The following is an 18,516-nucleotide window of genomic DNA, read 5'->3' as shown; positions in this document are numbered from 1 at the left end:
GGCAGGCAACAGCCAACCAACAGCCGCCCGGGGATCACGAGCGTCAGTCAGCCTCAGCCTGCGCGCCTGCGCCTCAAAGCCCCGCGGCCCTCTGCGCCTCTCCGACGACAATATACGGCAATATCGGCGCACGGCCTCGCGGCGTCGCGGCGTCGCGCACCGCGGGGGAGGCCTGGCGGGGCCTGGCGGGGCGTGGCGGGGCGTGGCGGGGCGTGGCGGGGCGTGGCGGGGCGTGGCGGGGCGTGGCGGGGCGTGGCGGGGCGTGGCGGGGCGTGGCGGGGCGTGGCGGGGCGTGGCGGGGCCTGGCGGGGCCTGGCGGGGCAATATGCGCGGCGCACCTGTCTGGAGGGCCGTCAAAGGCCGTGCTTCGTATACCGAGCCTATCCCCGCGACACGGGAATTTGCCGCCATGGAGACATCGTGTCGAACACGAGGACGACGCGTAGCGGCTGGGTGGATTGGTGGATGGATGAATGGATGGATGTGTTACAAACGGTCACAATTGTCTGTGAAAAATCGTGTTTTGGGCTGACTTTAAGCAGCCACTGCGTCTGATCCAAGGCGGTATTTCATCCTCCCTCAACGGGAAATTGGTCTTTTCAACTTCCTTTAGCATGCCTTTGTTACGGAGAGCGATTATCTGCCTTGGTTTGGGAGCAGTATTGCCGCAAAGTTGATCAAAACGGTCACAAATGTCTGAAAAATCGTGTATTGATCAACTTTGCGGCAATACTGCTCCCAAACTAAGGCAGATAATCGCACTCCGTAACAAAGGCATGCTAAAGGAAGGCCCAAAGACCAATTGCCCGTTGAGGGAGGACGAAATACCGCCTCGGATTAGACGCAGTGGCTGCTTAAAGTCGGCCCAAAACACGATTTTTTAAAGACATTTGTGACCGTTTTGATCATTTTTGCTGCAATACTGCTTCCAAACTAAGGTAGATTATCGCACTTTGTATCAAAGGCATGCTAAAGGAGGGGTCGCGTGGGGTCGCGAAATTTTTCGTGGGGGTCGCGGAAATTTTTCGCTACAAATTTGGGGTTGCGAACCGAAAAAGGTTGAGAAACGCTGCGTTAGAGGGATGGATGGTTGGGGCAGCCAGCCACTGCCCGCCTCGCCTGACTGTTGACTGACGCGCTAAGCAGGGAAAGTGGACGCCTGACCCAAGCTGACCCCAGCGCAGTGCGGCTGAGTCGGATCAGCCCGGCGGCCCGGACAGGGCCCGGACAGGGCCCGGAGGTACGCGGGCATCACGTTCGCAGACCCCCCCCCCCCTTTCCCCTTACAGAACTTAACCCCTCTCTTCCCCTCGGGGCCCCCAACGTCCCTGCTAATGACGGCCACTGCGAGGCGGGGCGGGGCGCGGCGCACTTAAAGGAGCCTGTCAAAACGGCCCGGATTCCTTCACATGTTTATTCAAATGTTGCCGAGACTGCAGCGAGGGAGCTCTCCACTACATTATAACTGTATACGCGGTGGCCAGTGTTTAATTCCATATTCTCCTCCACACAAAAAACCCGCAGCTTGTGGGAAATCTTGAGCCGTTGTCGACCGCAGTAAAGCGCGGCGACAGCCAGGAGACTGATTCCAAGAGTCGCTCTCTCTGTCTCTCTCGCGCTCGTGGGAGGGACACGAGAACGACTCCCAGCCTCCTGGCTGTCACTCCAGCGCCGCGACGGTGATAAGATAAGACGTGTTTTCTCAACGAGAAGACAATGCTCGTGTCCATGATGATGGCCTGCATGTGCCGCGCCGCGTTACAAAACCCCCGCGTCGTGGAGGGGCCCTGCAGGCCCTGCAGGCCCAGATCGGCGTGCCATCTGGTGCGCCACATCAACATCATGCATACGGGGGGGCGTGGAACGCGTGGAAGGACGGGGAAAAATGACACAACGATAGCAACGCCTCTGGTGGCGCGCACCACAATGAGAGTCTAATTTGCATGGCTATCACGGCGCGCTGCGTGTACGACCAACCAGCCAGCCCGCCAGCCAGCCAGCCAGCCAGCCAGCCAGCCAGCCAGCCAGCCAGCCGATCACACACTGACGGCATAAGCACCGGGCCGCGCCGGAAATGCCCCGCCAGGCGTCACTTGGTAATCGCACCAATATTACTCCGAATCCGGACCGCCGCCCCTATGCCACGCACCGCCACGCCACACCACGCAGTACCGAGAACTCGACTTATTAACTCTTACACTCTGAAAAACAAAAAAAAAATGGACGCACATTGTGTACTTGCTTCATTCAACACCAAGTGACTTCACTCTTGGGATTTTTAATATTTGGACTTGAAGTGCAGGGGACTGCAAGCTCCCAAAGTGTAGTGGAGTTTTCCAGTTTGACAGTGTGCCAGGCTGACGATCGGTCTCCTTGTCTCTGTCTCACTTGTGTCTGCCAATTGCCAATCGGTTGCTTTTCGGATCGGATTCCTCCCGGTCCCGCTGCCCTCTCTCTCTCTCTCTCTCTCTCTCTCTCTCTCTCTCCTTTCCGGGACAAAAGCGATCCCACCCTTTCCCTTGGCTTCGGCCCCACCACGTCGACACATGTAAATTCGGCCGCCGGGGTTCGCATCAACGAAAAGCGACAAACTGAACAAAAAAGTAACGAACCGAACACAAAAACGGCGCAACCGTGCTGCTTTGCGCGCACGCACACTGACACACACACACACACTCACACGCACGCATTCATCACGACCCGCGCGTCGAGTCCACGCCACCATAAATTTTGGACCAGTTGATGGAATTTGGTGGTGCTCTGCAAGCTTGGCGGGAATCTGGGGCCTCGGCAGGGCCACGTGGGTACCAGGCGGGAGAGGGGGGGGGCGTCGCCGTCGGCCCAACCAGCACCAGACCCCTCCCCCTTTTCCTCCAAGAAAAAACACGGGGGGAGGGGCACAAGAGGGAACCTCTTTAACGTCCACATTGTTTCACATAAATGCATCGTTGATGCTGAAAATTGAATGCCGCCCCGCGGTATGCGGCCAGACGGGCAGACTCAGCGGCCCGAGGGGCGCCGGGGGGCGTCGGGGGGCGTCGGGGCGCATCGGGCGAGGAGAGGACACTGGTGGGGCCGCCTGGGGACGGCGAGGAGGACGAAGACGAGGACGAGGAGGACGTCGAGGACGCCACCACGCATAAAGCGAATGACGAGTGCCACATGGCCGCGACCTAGGCGTGCGCTGCTTATAACCCTTCCTCCACACCTACACACACACTAACACACACTAACACACACACACGCGTGTACTTCAGGCGCGCACAGCTGTTAACACCGTGAGTTCTATCCGGTTTTTACGAGGCTCGCCAGTGGCACCCCGCTTCCGACCTTTCACCCTGTCACCAAGCCCCCCCCCCCCTTTTCGTCCCCCGGAGGTGCTCGTCCTGGAACGTGCCTGGAGTCCCTGGAGCAGTCCCTGGAGCCCCCCGGAGCCCCCCGGCCGGAAAGGGCTGCCAGCTTGCACTTCCAGGCCCTTCCAGGCCCTTTGCAGCCACCACGCGACTGCCACGCCACTGCCACGCCACTGCCACGCCCGCACGACACTGTCTGCGGAGAGCACCGCCTGCAGTAACTCGTTCAATTTTCGGGAGGGTAGTCGATCTCTGTCATTTTTATAGTTTATATACTTTCCACTCGTGCAAGTGACCCGAGAGCGTCTTAGCGAGGACAGCGAAGGCCATGTCCCGACGGCCTGCCATAAAACCGCTTTACAGCCGACGCAGCAGCCTCCACGGCCTCCGTGGCAGCCTCCATGGCAGCCTCCATGGCAGCCTCCATGGCAGCCTCCATGGCAGCCTCCATGGCAGCCTCCGGAGCCAAAAAGGCGCCAAAAGCGGCGCGGTGGAGCGGTGGCGGCCCGCTCGGGGACGGGCCCCGAAGAGCAGCACCGACACGACAAGAAACGCACGAAAGGAAAATGACTGTATTCGTCGGACGCCTTTGGCCGCCTTTGGCCCACCAATTTGGAAGAGGGCTCCGCAGCGCGCCGCACGCGATGCGGACCACCGTTCCGTCGCTCCGACTCTCTCGCACTCGCGGGGCGTCCCGTACGTCCCGTACGTCTCGTGGGGGTGCGAGAGAGACGGAGCGAGCCCGGCGGCCTGCGTGACGCGCTGACGCGGCCGGAGGATGCACGCACACGGCCTTGCAGGCCTTGCACCGCGGGGCCAAGCCGCTGCACTGGAAGGGAAGGGAAACGAGTTTCCGAAGCATTTGCCGCGGGCCTGGAGCCTCGGCCAGCGAGAGTTTCGGCGCCAGAGGAACCAGAGGGACTGGGGGGGGGGGGGGACGGCATTCGTGGTACCGCCACCGCAAGCACCGACGCGCAATGCGTCCGCGGAACGCTCCGCCCCGCCCCGCCCCGCCATTCCGTTTTCACTTGAGGACCTTGAGGCGACCACGCCGCGGCCAGGACGAGGGTCTCCGTGGCAGTGACACGAATCGACGCGCATCAATCGCTGCGTGGCGTTGCCGCGTCCAGGCGCGTCCAGTGGACCGATTCCGAGAGGCGTTCTCGTCTGTCTCTCTCGCACCTGTGCGGGACGCCCCGTGAGTGCGAGAGAGGCAGAGCGACGAGACTGACTCTCTGAATCAGCCTGCAGGCCGGATGCGGCAGATCTAGCCGGACATCCCCCCCTGCCCCCCTCCCCCCCGCCAGGACTCTCCTCGCTCACACCTCAGTGCACACGCCATACAACACGGGACGCTGACCCGGCCGACGTTATGTATAGCGACGGAGCCTATCGAGCTCAAAAACTGGCACACTCACAAAAATAGACGCGATAAATTTATATCATTTTACCTAATTTCCTAGAAAATTACACAGCTCATAAGCTTTTGTAACACGGAGCGCGTACCACTAGCTAGCGCGCGCGCACACACACTCGCACACACACACACGCACGCGCACGCAAACACACAGACACGCACCGCGTTCGAGCGAGTACGTCACACGGCACGGTATGCCGGGGTTTCACACTCGGCCGGCCCCTGTCCGTGTGTCTGTGTGCCAGTGTGTCGGGGATTCCGTGGGAAACAGGTGCCGCGCCCCCCGCTTATGTACTCCGCCACCGCTAGCGGAGCTCCGCCGCGCCGTACAAGGACATGCGGAGCAAAGGCGTTGCACACGGACGTCACAGCGGGCGGAGAGAGAGAGAGAGCAACGCGGTCGCGGCGTCCAAATATCGCAACCGCGCCGCGCGGTGCACTAAAAAACAAAAAAAAGAAAAAACACGCCTGCTCTCGCTGTTTTTCTAAAAATGATCCTATAGTGTAATCCCCGCCATAGAACGCGCGGGAAAAAAGGAAGCAGAGGGCACCGCGGCTAAACTGCTCCGACTTTTTGAAACAATCGCGGGAACAATAAAGATTGGGGGGGAGGGGGGAATTCGGCCGGCGGCCCCACTACACTGTGTGGCACTGCCCCTTGCCGAACTGGCCAAACTTGCCAGCCGCGGCGCGCCGTGGCGGCCAGAACAGTTTTATACTGCCGCACCGCTAGGGTATTGTGCAGGGCGGACAATGACACGGCCCTGCGTGGGTGTGTGGTGGTGTGGGGTGGTGAATGAGTGCGTGGACACAGAGCCGTGGTCCTGACCGCGCTTGTCACCACGGGCACACACACAGATGCAAAACGCACGCACACAACACCACGGAGTGGCTGTGCGGTTCCTTCGTCTTTTGCCCTCAAAAAAATTTTATTTCCAAAAAAAGACGGGGATCCTTTAAAAATAAATTTTTTCACCAAAATCCCCAATCTACGCATTTTTGTTTTTTGGGATTGGGCTAAAAAATTTTTTGAAAAATAAAAAAAAAAACTAAAAACACTTTTTAAACACAAGCTTTTGAGTAACCTGGAAATTTTATTTTCCCGAAAATTATTTTTAACATTTTTTTTTTTTAACTTAGTTAAAAAAAGCAAAAATTTTTTTTGGCCGCGACAACTTTTCGAAACCGAAACGGGACCCGGGGAGGCAACAAAAAAAAGGGAAAAACTTCAACGCCCTATCCTTTAAATGCCCTTTTGGTTCCTTCGTTTTTTTTGTTTTTTTTTTTAAAGGGGCGAAAAAAATTCCGCTCAACGCGCAATGAACGCCACGAAACGAGTTCCCCGGGTAAACTTTTCAAACAAAGGTTGCAAAGAAGTAGGCGAAGGAGAAAAACTTCCTTTTAATTCGAAAGGGTTTAAAAACAAAAGAAAAAAACTGTGGGCGTTTTTAAATTATTTTAAGTGTTTCCCAAAAGGAAAAGAAAGAACGCTAAACTGCCTCCAACTTTAAACAACCAAAACTAATTGGGGAAAAAAACCGCAACTAAAAGGGGTTTTTTTTTCTTCGTTTTTTTTAAAACTGCAGCGGGCGCTTTTTGGCGAGTTGAAACTCGCAAAAGATTTCCAGGGCAATGACACGGCCCTGCGTGTGTGTGTGTGTGTGTGTGTGTGTGTGTGTGAATGAGTGCGTGGACACCAGAGCCGTGGTCCTGACCGCGCTTGTCCACCACGGGCACACACACAGATGCACAAACGCACGCACACACACACCACGGAGTGGCGTGCTGACCCTCAAACTTTTGCACGTCGACGGACACCGGCCAGCGAAAAAGAGAGCCTGTTCATCCACAACACGAACGGCAGCAACAGAAAAAACGTTAACGCTAACGCTAACGTGAAAGCAGATGATACTTAAGAGAATGTTTATTGAAATGTATGAATGTGACATTTTGTCAATTTCTTTCAAAGAGTAAACACTCGGAACTCTTTTTTTGACAAATTTCTTACACATGGTAATTCATGAAAATGTCAATTTTATTATAGCTTTTGAATATCCTAACGTGCCATTGTTTTGTGTTAAACATGTTCGCAATGACGGTGGGACACTCATGTCCGATACCACTTGTGTTGGGTATCATTTTCGTTGTTTCAACGCGAGGATGCACAATTTGGTGGCTAATCACATAAATACTCAATACCCGTAAAAGTTGTGTTCGGTACTAGGGCCAAAGGGGCCTTGCGGCACGCGGCGTGTCAGCCACATCTCCAAGCGGGGCCGGCCGGCCGGCGCGCCACCCGAACCCGACCTCAAGATAGATAAGCAAGAGTGGCGCACACAGCCGACTGCCGGCACGCCGCTTCTCGAGAGGGGCAGGGGTTCGAGGGGGCGCTGCACCATGCGTTCTACGCACTCAAGGTGTGTATGTGTGTGTGTGTGGACAGTTGCGGGGTGTGGCGGGGCGCGGCGGGACGTGGCGTCTCGGCAGAGGAAGAGGCGCGGGGGGCAGCTGCGCGATGCGTAGCAGCGTCTCGTGACGAGAGGAAGGGGAGCGGCACCGCGCAACGTGAGGGAGGCACTTCATGAGTACTAGATAGCTGGGTTTATACGCCCGAGGTTATATGCCGCGCGCGCAACCTGAGCCCCCGCAGGCGCCCCGATTCATGGTGCGGCGCGCGGCGCGGCACGGCGGACTGCGGGCCCTCCGCTCATAATCTTCTAGGCAGGCCAGCCAGCCGCTGCCTTGCCAGCGAGGCGCTCGGCCTCTTCTAGGCTTGCTAGTCAGGCAACGAGGCAACTGCTGCCTGGCTAGCCGGAAACTCGGTACTCTCTGCACGAGAGTACAAGCACGCTGATACGTGAACGTATCATCTGCTAAAAACCCACTGCGCCGAAAAAAATTGGTAAGAAATGAGACAAGAAGGCTTTGGAAATTGAGCAGAAACACGCCATTCGTCATTGGTGCGAGAGAGACGACAGTGGTGACTCTCGGAATCGGTCTGCAGTCGTCTCTATTACGTCCGTCCCGAAGTCCCGCGGGGCAAGCAGGGCAAGCCAGGCAAGCCAGGCAAAGCCGTTGTCGTCTCGTCGTCGATGGCCACCAAAAACGCTAACGCTAACGCTAACGTGGAAGCAGATGACATTCTAATGAGAATGTTTATTTTAATGTATGCTTGTTTATCACTTCATTCACCAAAATTGACAACTCTCGACTCCTTTCTCCCGATACAGCTGCCGGGCCCTTTCACGTTTACGCTCTCGTTGTGCTTCCTGGGGGCCATAGCTTAGGCCGCTTCGTCTGCTTCTTCCCACATATCTTAGCTGTTACACTTCACACGTGCAACGCGCTCCTTCAAGCCAGCCGGTGACACTGTAGCAGTTGTTGTGCGTGCGGTGCGGTGCCCCCGCTCCCCTCGCCTCGAGCGGCCTGCGGTGTCGCCGGCGGCGGGGCCACGCTGCATCCTGCATCGGTATCAGCCGAGCGAAGCCGACCTAGCTCCGAAGGCGATACGAGCTGAGCAGGCCACGCTTCGGCCCTGCTTGAGAGCCGAGCCGAGCCGGCCGAGCCTTGCCTAGGCCTGCTACGCAGCACGCAACGCCACTGCGCCCTGCGCTGGCGGCGGGGAGGTAGAGGGGGGGAGGGGGCGGCCCCAGGCCCCATGCCCTTTTCCGGCCCAGGCCGGCTTCACGCACTCACAGACGCATGGTCCCGCCCCGCCTCAAGACTATCTCGAGAGTAAAAGCAAGCTGACACCTTCATTACAATTGTATAGCTTGCTTTAGCTTTAGCAACGGTGTCATCTGCTAAAAAGGGCGGGAGCGAAGGGACTTCAAAGGGCTTTCATAACCGCTTGTCTCAGTGTCAATCACCCTCACCCTGACGGGCTGGACGAGCCGAACAAGCCGAACGGGCAAAGACAGCAGCGCCATTCCGGGGGAGCGTCGATCTGTCTCTCTCGCACTCACGGGGCGTCCCATTGCGGTGCGAGAGAGAGGGGCGAGGGACCGGGAAGGGACGCGAGGGACGGGGAGGGGGGCAATATTTGGAGACTGCCATTCATCGAGTCCCGACCCTTTTCGCCCCCCACCCCCCTTGCCCCCTCGGGGTCCGTTCCGAGGGGGGGAAGGGACGCCGCCATGCTATCTCCAGGTGATTAATTTCTCTTTGCCGCCAGTGTACTGCCGCCGCATGTTTGGTCCAGAGTACCCAATCAAACGGTGGCGATCGGTGAGACCATGACGCGCCACTCGCTCGGTCGAAGCGGTGCGAAGCGATGCGGAGAAAGCGGCGACAAAAACAACGAAAACGACCTGGCTTCCACACCAATCGGCGCATGCAAATCCATCTTCTGTCTCTCTCGCACTCACGGCGCGCCCCGTGTAGGTGCGAGAGAGACAGGGCGTCGGAATGAGTGTGCTGCACACCGTGAGCGCGAATCGCTTTTACTGCCTGGCTGTCCCCTCGGCCTGTTGTGCCGAAGAGTCTTTGAGTCTTTCTTGTGCACAGCCTCCCCCCCCCCCTCCACTCCGCGGCGGGCCTCTTGCTTTCTTGCTCCAGCCTCGAATATAACTGCACTTTATGTTGCTCCCCCTCGGCTAGGGTGGCCAGATGCCGGCCAGCAGTGGGCATACAGTGGCCAGGGCGGCCGCACGGCCTCGCCCCTCGGCAGCTGGGGGAGGGGCCGAGGCCGCCAGGAGGGGCCAGCGAGGTAAACACAAGGCTGCGCGCCTCCTGCACCGCATCTTGAGACTCAATACACGAGATGCACTGGCACCCTTGCACCAAAAACTCGCACCTTCCTCCCGGAAAAATGGGAACTGCTCCCCAAACGCCGCGGCAGTTTTTGCCGCGGCTGACTGCCTCCCTTTCCGGAGAATAAAACCCTGTTGACGGCGGCGCTGCAGTGGCGGCAGTGGCTGCAGACAGGATGCAGGCACTTCGTGGCACTTCGAGGGACAGACTCGTCCGCCGTTCCGTTGGGAGACTTTACGATCCGCCAAGCGCCGCGGTGCCGCGGACAATTATATTGCCGTAGAACACGAAATAAACCATGTCAACATTTTTGTGTCCACTGTTAAAAAAAATCTGAAAATTCAGACCACTTTTGTCAGACTTGGTGGTCTGAATCTATTTTTCAGACTTGTTTCAGACTGCTTGTCTGAAAATTTTGCCTTCCGGTATGAAAATTGCGACCTGATCGTCTCAGAACCTGAATTCAGACCAGCGCAGTCTGAAAATTTAGATGGTTTAGTCTGAAAATTCAGACCAACCCAAGATTTCGTTTGTCCGCTAGATGGCGCGCATGTTGTGGAACATACCTACTTCTGTGTAAAAGGCTTCTAATGTGAAAATATATCAGTTGAAAAGTTCCAAATGGACAGGACTTAATCGGTCATATGAGAACCATTCTCTGCTGCAAGATTTATGTCCGTAATATGGGTGGAAGTTGAACAATCCACATTCTAATTTACCTCTCGCGGGTGGCTCCGTGTCGCCATTTCCTTGGGTGCCACAGACCGGCCTCTCGAGAGTCAGGGAAAAGAACAGAGGACCTTCTTCCTCATCACAATTTTTACTCAATGTTGTCCTCTCTGGAGGTTCACACACACCTGAGATTCTTTCTATGTCATATTGAACATGTCACGAACCTTAAAGTTCACAATCTTCGTACAGGACTGAATTTTCAGACCACCAAACTCTTAAATGTAAGACTCTCGAGTTCTGAATTTTCAGACCATCTAAATGGTCTGAATTTTCAGACCTCAAGTCTGTTAATAACTTCTTACCAATTTGGTCTGAAATTTCAGACTTTTTTTTTAACAGTGTCTGTTTGTCTGAGTGTGTGTCTGTCTACGGACCCGTGCTTTCGGACCAGTAGGGCCGCCAACAACTCGCCAGCTCTCAATTGCAGTTTAATCCATCAAAAAGTAATCTGGCTAAACAGTATGAACCGACTGACGACACCCCCATACACTTGCCGCGCGCTAGTATAGTACTCCGGTGTAGCCGCCTGGCTGGCTAACGAGGGTGCCAATGAAAATAATTGCAATCGCAATAATGCACACAGAGCGCAGCAGACGGCGGGGCGAAGGGTTCAACAACACATTCACATTCCGGGGATGAATTGAAATTGAAGGCGAGAGGCCGACCAGGCCGACGCGACGCACGCGCGGGTCCGGGGAAGGGGAGGCACACTGGATTGCTGCAAGCGCTTGGCGACATGGACGCAAATTAGCCCGGCGCGTTCAACCCGTTTCGGGTTTCCGTTCCAATTAATTCCCTTCCCGTCCCTTGGCGGGGCGGGGCGGGGCGGGGCGGGGCTGCGCGTGAAGTTCGCGGCAGCAATCATCAGATAAGACGCAGGCGTCCTTACACGAGGATGATTTCAAATGTGCTTGCGTCGCCGCTGTAAGTCTCTGTCGCACCCGCGGGTCATTCCTTGGAGGTGAGAGAGCGAGAGAGCGACGCACTGTTCGGAATCGGCTGTCCGGGATGGCTGGCTGCTCGGGCGGGGCGGCGCGGGGCGGCGCGGGGCGGCGCTGGGGTGCGTGGCGTCCGAAACGGAGGGGGCGTCGACGAGATGCCCCGATTAGCCAGTGTCGTGCGGACCGAATAAAAAGGAATCGAGGAGGGAGAGAGAGGGAAGGCCATGCGGGCAGGCCGGGCAGGCCGCCCCGACCTTCGCCGACGAGGAACGAAACAACAGCTCATTCAAGCCTAATGAAGTAAGCGACATACGGCAAGCCTATTAGCCGAGATACAACACACACACACGCAGACACACAGTGTGCCAGTCCACACGTCACACGGTCCGTCACTCCAGATAAGATTGCGTCACGACTGTCGGACTCATCGGTCCGACGCCTCCCCCTTTTATGAAGCCATACGGAGAGGGGGGGGGGGTCAATGTTGGACGGAAAGGGCTCGGCGGCGCGGCAGCCCGGCCACTCCGGCTATTTGAAATTCCAATCGGCACCATACCAGATACGTATAGTACCTATTTCAACCCCCTCCCCCCGGGGTCTGTTTGTTTGAGCAGATTAATGGTTCGGGGGGACAAATTATGGAAATCGCCCACCGGTGGTCCATTACCTAAAAGTGACGCGCCAGGTATGGAAATGTGGTCGCACACGCGCGTGTGTGTGCGGGTGCGCGTGCGCGGAGCGGAACTGTGCCCTAATGACGGAGTAAGTCATCTCACTCGCACACGCAACGCGACAGTGTCGGGGGACGTCATCATTGTCATTACGGAAAAAGAAAAGAGGGAGAGAGAGGGGCGGCGACACGTAAGTGGTGTGTGTGTGTGTGTGTGTGTGTGTGTGTGTGTGTGTGTGTGTGTGTGTGTGTGTGAGAGAGAGAGCAGCAAAGAACCGCGGGGCGCTACGCTGTCCTATGCTGTGCTACAACAGCGCTCTACGGGAAGTTGGAAAAGGGAGACACGAGTGAGATGACAAGGCATGCGGGCCAAAGGGTGCCCTCTCTCTCTCTCTCTCTCTCTCTCTCTCTCTCTAGCTCCCTCAGCGCACAGCGCGACCGCCAAGACCTCTGTCATTTCCTCCGCTAAAGGACGAAGATCGAAAGTCCCCTGAACTCTTTCCGACGGCCGAGAGAGGCCGCACTCACAAAAAATAAACCTTCCGAGGAATACATTCTCTGCAAAGTGCGATGGTGTTTACTTCGCAATTTAAAGAAATTTTTGTGTTAGGCCGTCTGCATGCATGACATTCTGCAAAGAAAAATGATTGCAAGCTGCGACAAATGCGTTTGCAAGCCTTACGAACTTGTTCTACGAGTAAAATAATTCGTTGTTGCGTATCAGTTTAAGTTTTCTGCTGGTCTGGGAAGAAATTCGTTTAAGACGGGAGGGCATTCCTCGCAAGCTTTGAGTGCGAAGATCGAAGGGTGTAGTGGAGCGGCGCGCGGGTGTGGCGTTGGTGTGGCGTGGCGTTGGCAGCCCTGGCGCACAGACGATAAATTGGAAGCCTGACCATCGTTCTGTCTCCCTCGCACTCACGGGCCACCCCGATGAGTGCGAGAGAGGCAGAGCGGCGGTCCTCTGGAATCAGGCGGGCTGCGGCCGCTGCGGCAGACTTCTCCGGCCAGTTTATGCCCTGGGCGCGGCGCCGCGCGGCGCTGTGGCTTCGGCCAGCTTGCGAATTTTGCCAGTCCTAAAGAAAGAACGGCCGACCCGCAACGGTCAGTTAGGCCCTATACGGCCGGGGCCGCAGAGTCGTAAGTCTGAGCCGGGCCGATGAAAACCAAGAAATGGGGCGCCGGTGGAGAGAGAGAGAGAGAGAGAGAGAGAGAGAGAGAGAGAGAGAGAGAGAGAGAGAGAGAGAGAGAGCAATGCCGGGCGGGTGTGCATGCATATTATAGGCACGCGTTCCCGAACGGGACCAGAGCGCACGCTACGCCTAACACGCTGCACGCAGACTGCACGCAGACTGCACGCACGCTGCACGCACGCTGCAGGCAGGGCGAGGCTGCCTGGATGCTCCGTTATTGTCTGTATGGCCGATCAAGCGTGGCCCGTGCGAACCGGCACACCCACGCCAGCACCGGCTTTGACGGCCCCTAATTTTAAACGCAAAAGAGCATTTTAGAGGGACGGGTCCATTCGCCCGATCGACTGAACGGGAACAGGACAGCACTGTCACACCAAGCGTGCACAAACTCTACACTTCTTGGCGCGGAGTTGGCACAGGTGCAAATGTGGAGAACTCCACACTTGAAGTGTGGAGTCTGCCAACTCTGCACTCCCACGTGCGGACACCGAAAATTCCACCCCCACATTTCAAGAGTGGACATCTCCACACTCGGTTTCACAGTGACTGGACAGGGGCTTCGAGAGCTCGCTCGAGAGTGTCTCCGCCGAAGAGCCTTTCCCGGCTCGTGTCGTCGAGTTGTGGTGAAGTCACTCCAAGAGGGCTGGCTTGGCCAGACGATACAGCCACCTGCGCGGGTCGGCGCGGGGCAGTCCTCCAAACTCACCTGCTACTGGCGACAGTTTCCTCATGACACACCACCGCCACTTCCACTGCAACAAACGACAGGCCGTCAGGACACACGTCACTTTTTCACTCGCATTGTAAGTTCCAAGACAACATTCAGCGAAATAAAAGACAAGGCAGCGGAAGCAGAACATGCGTGAAAATAGGCAATCCACAAACGAGAAACGCGAGTTACATTCTGGTACGCTACAGCCCTATGCCCCGTGTGGCTCACACCCTGCACATGGATCACCCCAGAACGATCACTGTAAAGCGTCCACGATGATGACGTTCTGCATAAACCCTTGCAGGCCATCGAGCCCACACGCCCCACATGCACACACACACAGACACACACAGTACACTTCCCACACGATGCACCTGGCACTATATCGGGCGGCGCGTTCCAGGAACCGGAAACAAATCAGAGCCCTATCGCAGCCCGTGCTATGTTGAGATAGGGCGGCCGACCTAAACAGGTGAAAAACAGAATTACCTTTTTCTTTTCCACTATCCTTTTTTGTTCCCTCTCTTTTGCTTGATTACTTTTTTTTCTTTTTGCTCGGCGCCACGCGTGGCCGTGTCGTCGTGTCTTTGAACAGGTGCGAACGAATCGTGGCGCCTCGCGAATGACGCCACCGGTACCGCGAGCACGCGAGTGCACTTACGCCACCTATCGGGGGCAGCGGGGCGCACAGCGCAGCACAGCGCGCACAGCGACCGGGCTTTCGCGTCACGCAGAGTATTTCACTCACTCACTCGCTCACACACACACACAGCTATGCCGATTGAAGACGGGCCAGAGGCGTTCCTCTGCCCCTCCTCCCCCTCCAGCTTCCCGGACCTTTCAGTTCAGGAGCCACCAACCTTCCATTGTGACCGAGAATCTGACCGGGCAACTCCACGGCAACTCCAGGCTCTCCAGACTCGAGCAACAATCCCTCCACACGCACGCTACACTAGCGGGCACGCCGGCGTGTTTCCCTAAGTTGGCAGTGAGAAAGAAACAATTCCCAGCAAAGTGTGAAGTCGCACGTACTGCCAGCGCACACCCCTCTTGATAAGCGCGAGGTGAAAACGAAACTTGGGGATTATATATACGTGGTGCGGCAAGTCACCCCCGAGGACCCCCTCCCCTCCAACTCCCCCCCCCCCGGGGGGGGGGGGGGGGCAGTTCCGGCGAGGAATAACACGCGCGGAATTGATTGTCAATCGGTGTAAGTACAGATAGCCCGTCGGCACGGAGACCGTTTTGAAATCGATGAAATCCCACCGGGGCATCGTTCCCCTGTCCAGAGACAGACAGACAGACAGACAGACAGATAAAAAGATAGGCCCCACCTTCGTCAAACCTAGGCCAGCCGGACACGGAGTAAAGCATTGGCATAGACACTGCGGTGTTTCCCAAGTGTGGCAGTGAGAAGAAACAATTCCCAGCAAAGTGTGAAGTCGCACGTACTGCCAGGCACCCACTCTGAAAAGCGCGAGGTGAAAACGAAACTTGGGGATTATATATACGTGGTGCGGCAAGTCACCCCGAGGACCCCTCCCCTCCAACTCCCCCCGGGGGGGGGGGCAGTTCCGGCGAGGAAAACAGCGCGAATTGATTGTCATCGTGTAAGTACAGAGCCCGTCGGCACGGAGACCGTTTTGAAATCGATGAAATCCACCGGGGCATCGTTCCCCTGTCCAGAGACAGACAGACAGACAGACAGACAGATAAAAAGATAGGCCCCACCTTCGTCAAACCTAGGCCAGCCGGACACGGAGTAAAAGCATTGGCATAGACACTGCGGGCGCGGCCCTAGAATTCAGCCAACGTGGTGGGAGGGTAAAGTAGGGCTTTTTGCAAGGCCACAGTGGTGCATCATCTGTACACACATTTGCCAGTGTATCCAACTGGCAGAAACAGTCGCGAGAGACGACGACGTCAACTGAGTGGAGACGGCAACCCAGCTGGCCGCAAGGCGTGGCTGGCTGGCGTGGCGGGAAGGAGGCAGACTTTCCGTGAATTCTGGAGCAACATGCTGCGTATACCTGCCAGCCCCCCCTCCCCTTGCCCCCCAGCGTAACCGATCGGCCGGGCAGAATGAATGCTTGGGGCCGAGGCGGCCCGGCCCGAGGACGCTCACTGCGCGGGGCTTGTTTTGGTTGCCTACCGAAAACAGTTCTATTCTTATAATATTCCCCTTCTGGCAAGCAAGCCGGCAAGACGTCGCCGTCTCCCCAGTGGGACTGATTCCGAGAGTCGTCTCTGTCTCTCTCACTCGCATGCGGGGCGCCCCGCGAGTGCGAGAGAGACAGAGCGACGGCTCAGTCCGCAGCCTTCGCTCCTCCCGGGTCTCATAGATTCGATGACGGCCCTATTGTGCGGGACCAAGCTTTATATTAATCTTACTTTTGATAAATCCGCCGGGGAAGCGACGCGCGCGGTGTCTCGGCTGGCCGTCTCGACCGCGGCGGAGCGGCAGGCCCGGTGCGCTCCTGGCAGCCGCGATATGGTAATAAGTCAATGTTGCCGCCTAATAATAAGAGAGAGAGAGAGAGAGAGAGAGAGAGAGAAAGATGCACCGCGAGTTAGCGCCGCGTGGCTGCGCGTACCTGTCCGTGCAGACTGGTTTCTTCTCCCCTGTCGCGTCTCATTACGGCCAGCCCGTGCGTCTCGCGCTTTGAGAACCAGATGAAGATCACGGCCCATTGGCCATTCCCCGCCCGAACCTCGCACAACGAAAGTACCCGTCTGGCGAGCTGTGCAGAAGAGCGGTCTGCCTCTCTCGCACCCTCAGCCCTGCGAGTGCAACTAACAGAGACAGAGCGATGGAGCAACTCTCGTCGTTTAGCATGCAACAACGACGAGTAAGCACACAGTGGGCTAGAAGACCGGTGGAGGCGGCCAAAAGTCTTTAACGCGTTTTGAGCTCACGAGTCGCTTAACAGGGCTCGAATCAAGCAAGTGACCCCACCAATGGATTGCTCGTTCGGAGAGCAATCCATTGGTGGGGTCACACGTTCGATTCGAGCTCTGTTTAGCGACTCTGGGGCTCAAGACGCGTCCGAGATCTCGACCGCCTCCGCCGGTCTTCTGGCCCACTGCGAAGCGGTGCAGAAGCCAAAGAGGTGGAGAAACAAAGTGCACGTACCTTCTTGCCGTCCCGGAACTTGACGGTCCCCTCGATGATGCTGTTGGTATCCACCATGATGACGGAAGGCCGGCTTGCTGTAAAAATCCGTTAGCGACCCGCTCTGGCGGTCTCAGGCCCGGCAACACCACTCGAACCACTCAAATTCACGCACTGCACCACTTCCACGCCGGGCTCCTCCCACGGCAATCACGCACTTGGTCTTGAGGCACACACAACACTAATCCTTATCAATCAGGGGAGGCCCCGTTATCAAGGGAGCAGCAACCACTTCCCCGACACACACACACACACTCACACACGCACGCACAGCACGGTTATCCACAGGCGGGTTAATCCACGGTGTCGCGACAGAAGGCGCAGTGGCGGCCCGGGGCGCTGGGCGTCGCGGGCACTCGGCGCACCATGGCACTGCACTGGAAGCCCAAGCCGCGTTCGGCCGCGAGCTCCACTTCGCGTCGGCGGGGCGCAGCGCGTCGCGTGGTCGGCGCGCACGGCACGAGGTTCGCCCCTCGGCTGCCAGCACGGGACTGCGGCTGACGAGTCGAGCAGCACGCCGCGCGCCGCCGGCCGGAGCCGAGCCGAGCCGAGCCGAGCCGAGCCGAGCCGAGCCGAGCCGGGCCCGCGCAGCGGCTGCCAGCGGCGCGGCCGAGTCCTGAGCCGAGCCGGAGCCGAGCGCAGCGTTTCCCGTCGCTGCCCCCCCCCCCCCCTCCTGCAGCGCGGTGCCAGTGGCGCGATCTGTAGACGCGCGGCGCAAGTCCACCTCATTCCGCCACAAAAACAAAACAGTGCGTCTTGCTTCGCTGACTCGGCACAGCTCTGTCTCTCTCGCTCTCGCAGGCTCGCGGGGCGACCCTTGCAGGTGCGAGAGGGACGGAAACGACTGTCGGAAGCAGTCTGCTGGTGCAACGCAGACAGCTAGGACTCTCTAGGGTGGCCCAGTCAAAGCGGACGACGATCACCAAATTCGTGGGTGAGACTTCCTTTCCTTTTCCGCACCGACCGCCTGCGTGTTGCACGCACACTGGTTGCAGGCCGGCCTGTCTTGAAGCGCAGTGGTCGCTGCGCTCCACTTCGAGCTTAGCTCTTCGTTCCGCCCATCTAAGTGCATGGTAGGATTTCTTCTCCGCGCTTGGCTTCAAGCGTAAGTCTTCAAGCGTCCTTGCATGCTTGAATGAAGGGCACGACTAGGCTCCAGTTTTACCAGTGTTTACGCGACATTCTCATACAAAGCCTGAGTTTGAATGGAGAGATTTTGCTGTGGTTGTTCTTCCGCTCCGCGGGTTCCGTGTCCTGTGACCTGTGGTGATCGGACTGTGAGGATGCCTGCAGGCTGGCAGCCAAAATCAAGAGTCGCCGTCGAGAAGCCCTCCCAGTGTAGGCAGCAGGACTTGGACTTCAAAGGGGCAGAGCGGGCAGAGCACCCGGCCGTCCTGCCACGGCCAGGGAAACCAGCGAGCACACAAAGCCTGCAGACTGATTCCGAGAGTCGCCGCGTCGTCGCTCTGTCTCTCTCGCACCTACACGGGGCGCGCCATGAGCGCGAGAGGGACAGAGCGACGAAAACGACTCTCGGAATCAGTCTGCTGGGCCCACGTTCGCGGGCCGCGAGGCCT

At 57.5% G+C, this 18,516-nt stretch overlaps 1 protein-coding gene across 1 annotated transcript in view; it reads right to left on the bottom strand.

Moving 5' to 3' along the window:
- LOC117650866 overlaps positions 1–17,352 on the bottom strand; it is a 118,116-nt gene extending 100,764 nt beyond the window's left edge. Inside the window, exons 1-2 of the mRNA XM_034394481.1 lie at positions 16,901–17,352; positions 13,762–13,807 (exon numbers count right to left, since the gene is read on the bottom strand). Of these exons, the coding sequence (XP_034250372.1) occupies positions 13,762–13,807; positions 16,901–16,957 (103 nt within the window). The 5' untranslated portion in view covers positions 16,958–17,352. The remainder of the gene's footprint in view (positions 1–13,761; positions 13,808–16,900) is intronic.
- Between the last annotated feature and the right edge of the window lie 1,164 nt (positions 17,353–18,516).

The sequence above is a fragment of the Thrips palmi genome, unplaced genomic scaffold (genome assembly GCF_012932325.1).
Source record: "Thrips palmi isolate BJ-2018 unplaced genomic scaffold, TpBJ-2018v1 HiC_scaffold_5, whole genome shotgun sequence".
NCBI lineage: Eukaryota > Metazoa > Arthropoda > Insecta > Thysanoptera > Thripidae > Thrips > Thrips palmi.
Note: the sequence above shows the minus strand (reverse complement) of the source record. Positions and strands in the feature narration are given on the sequence as shown.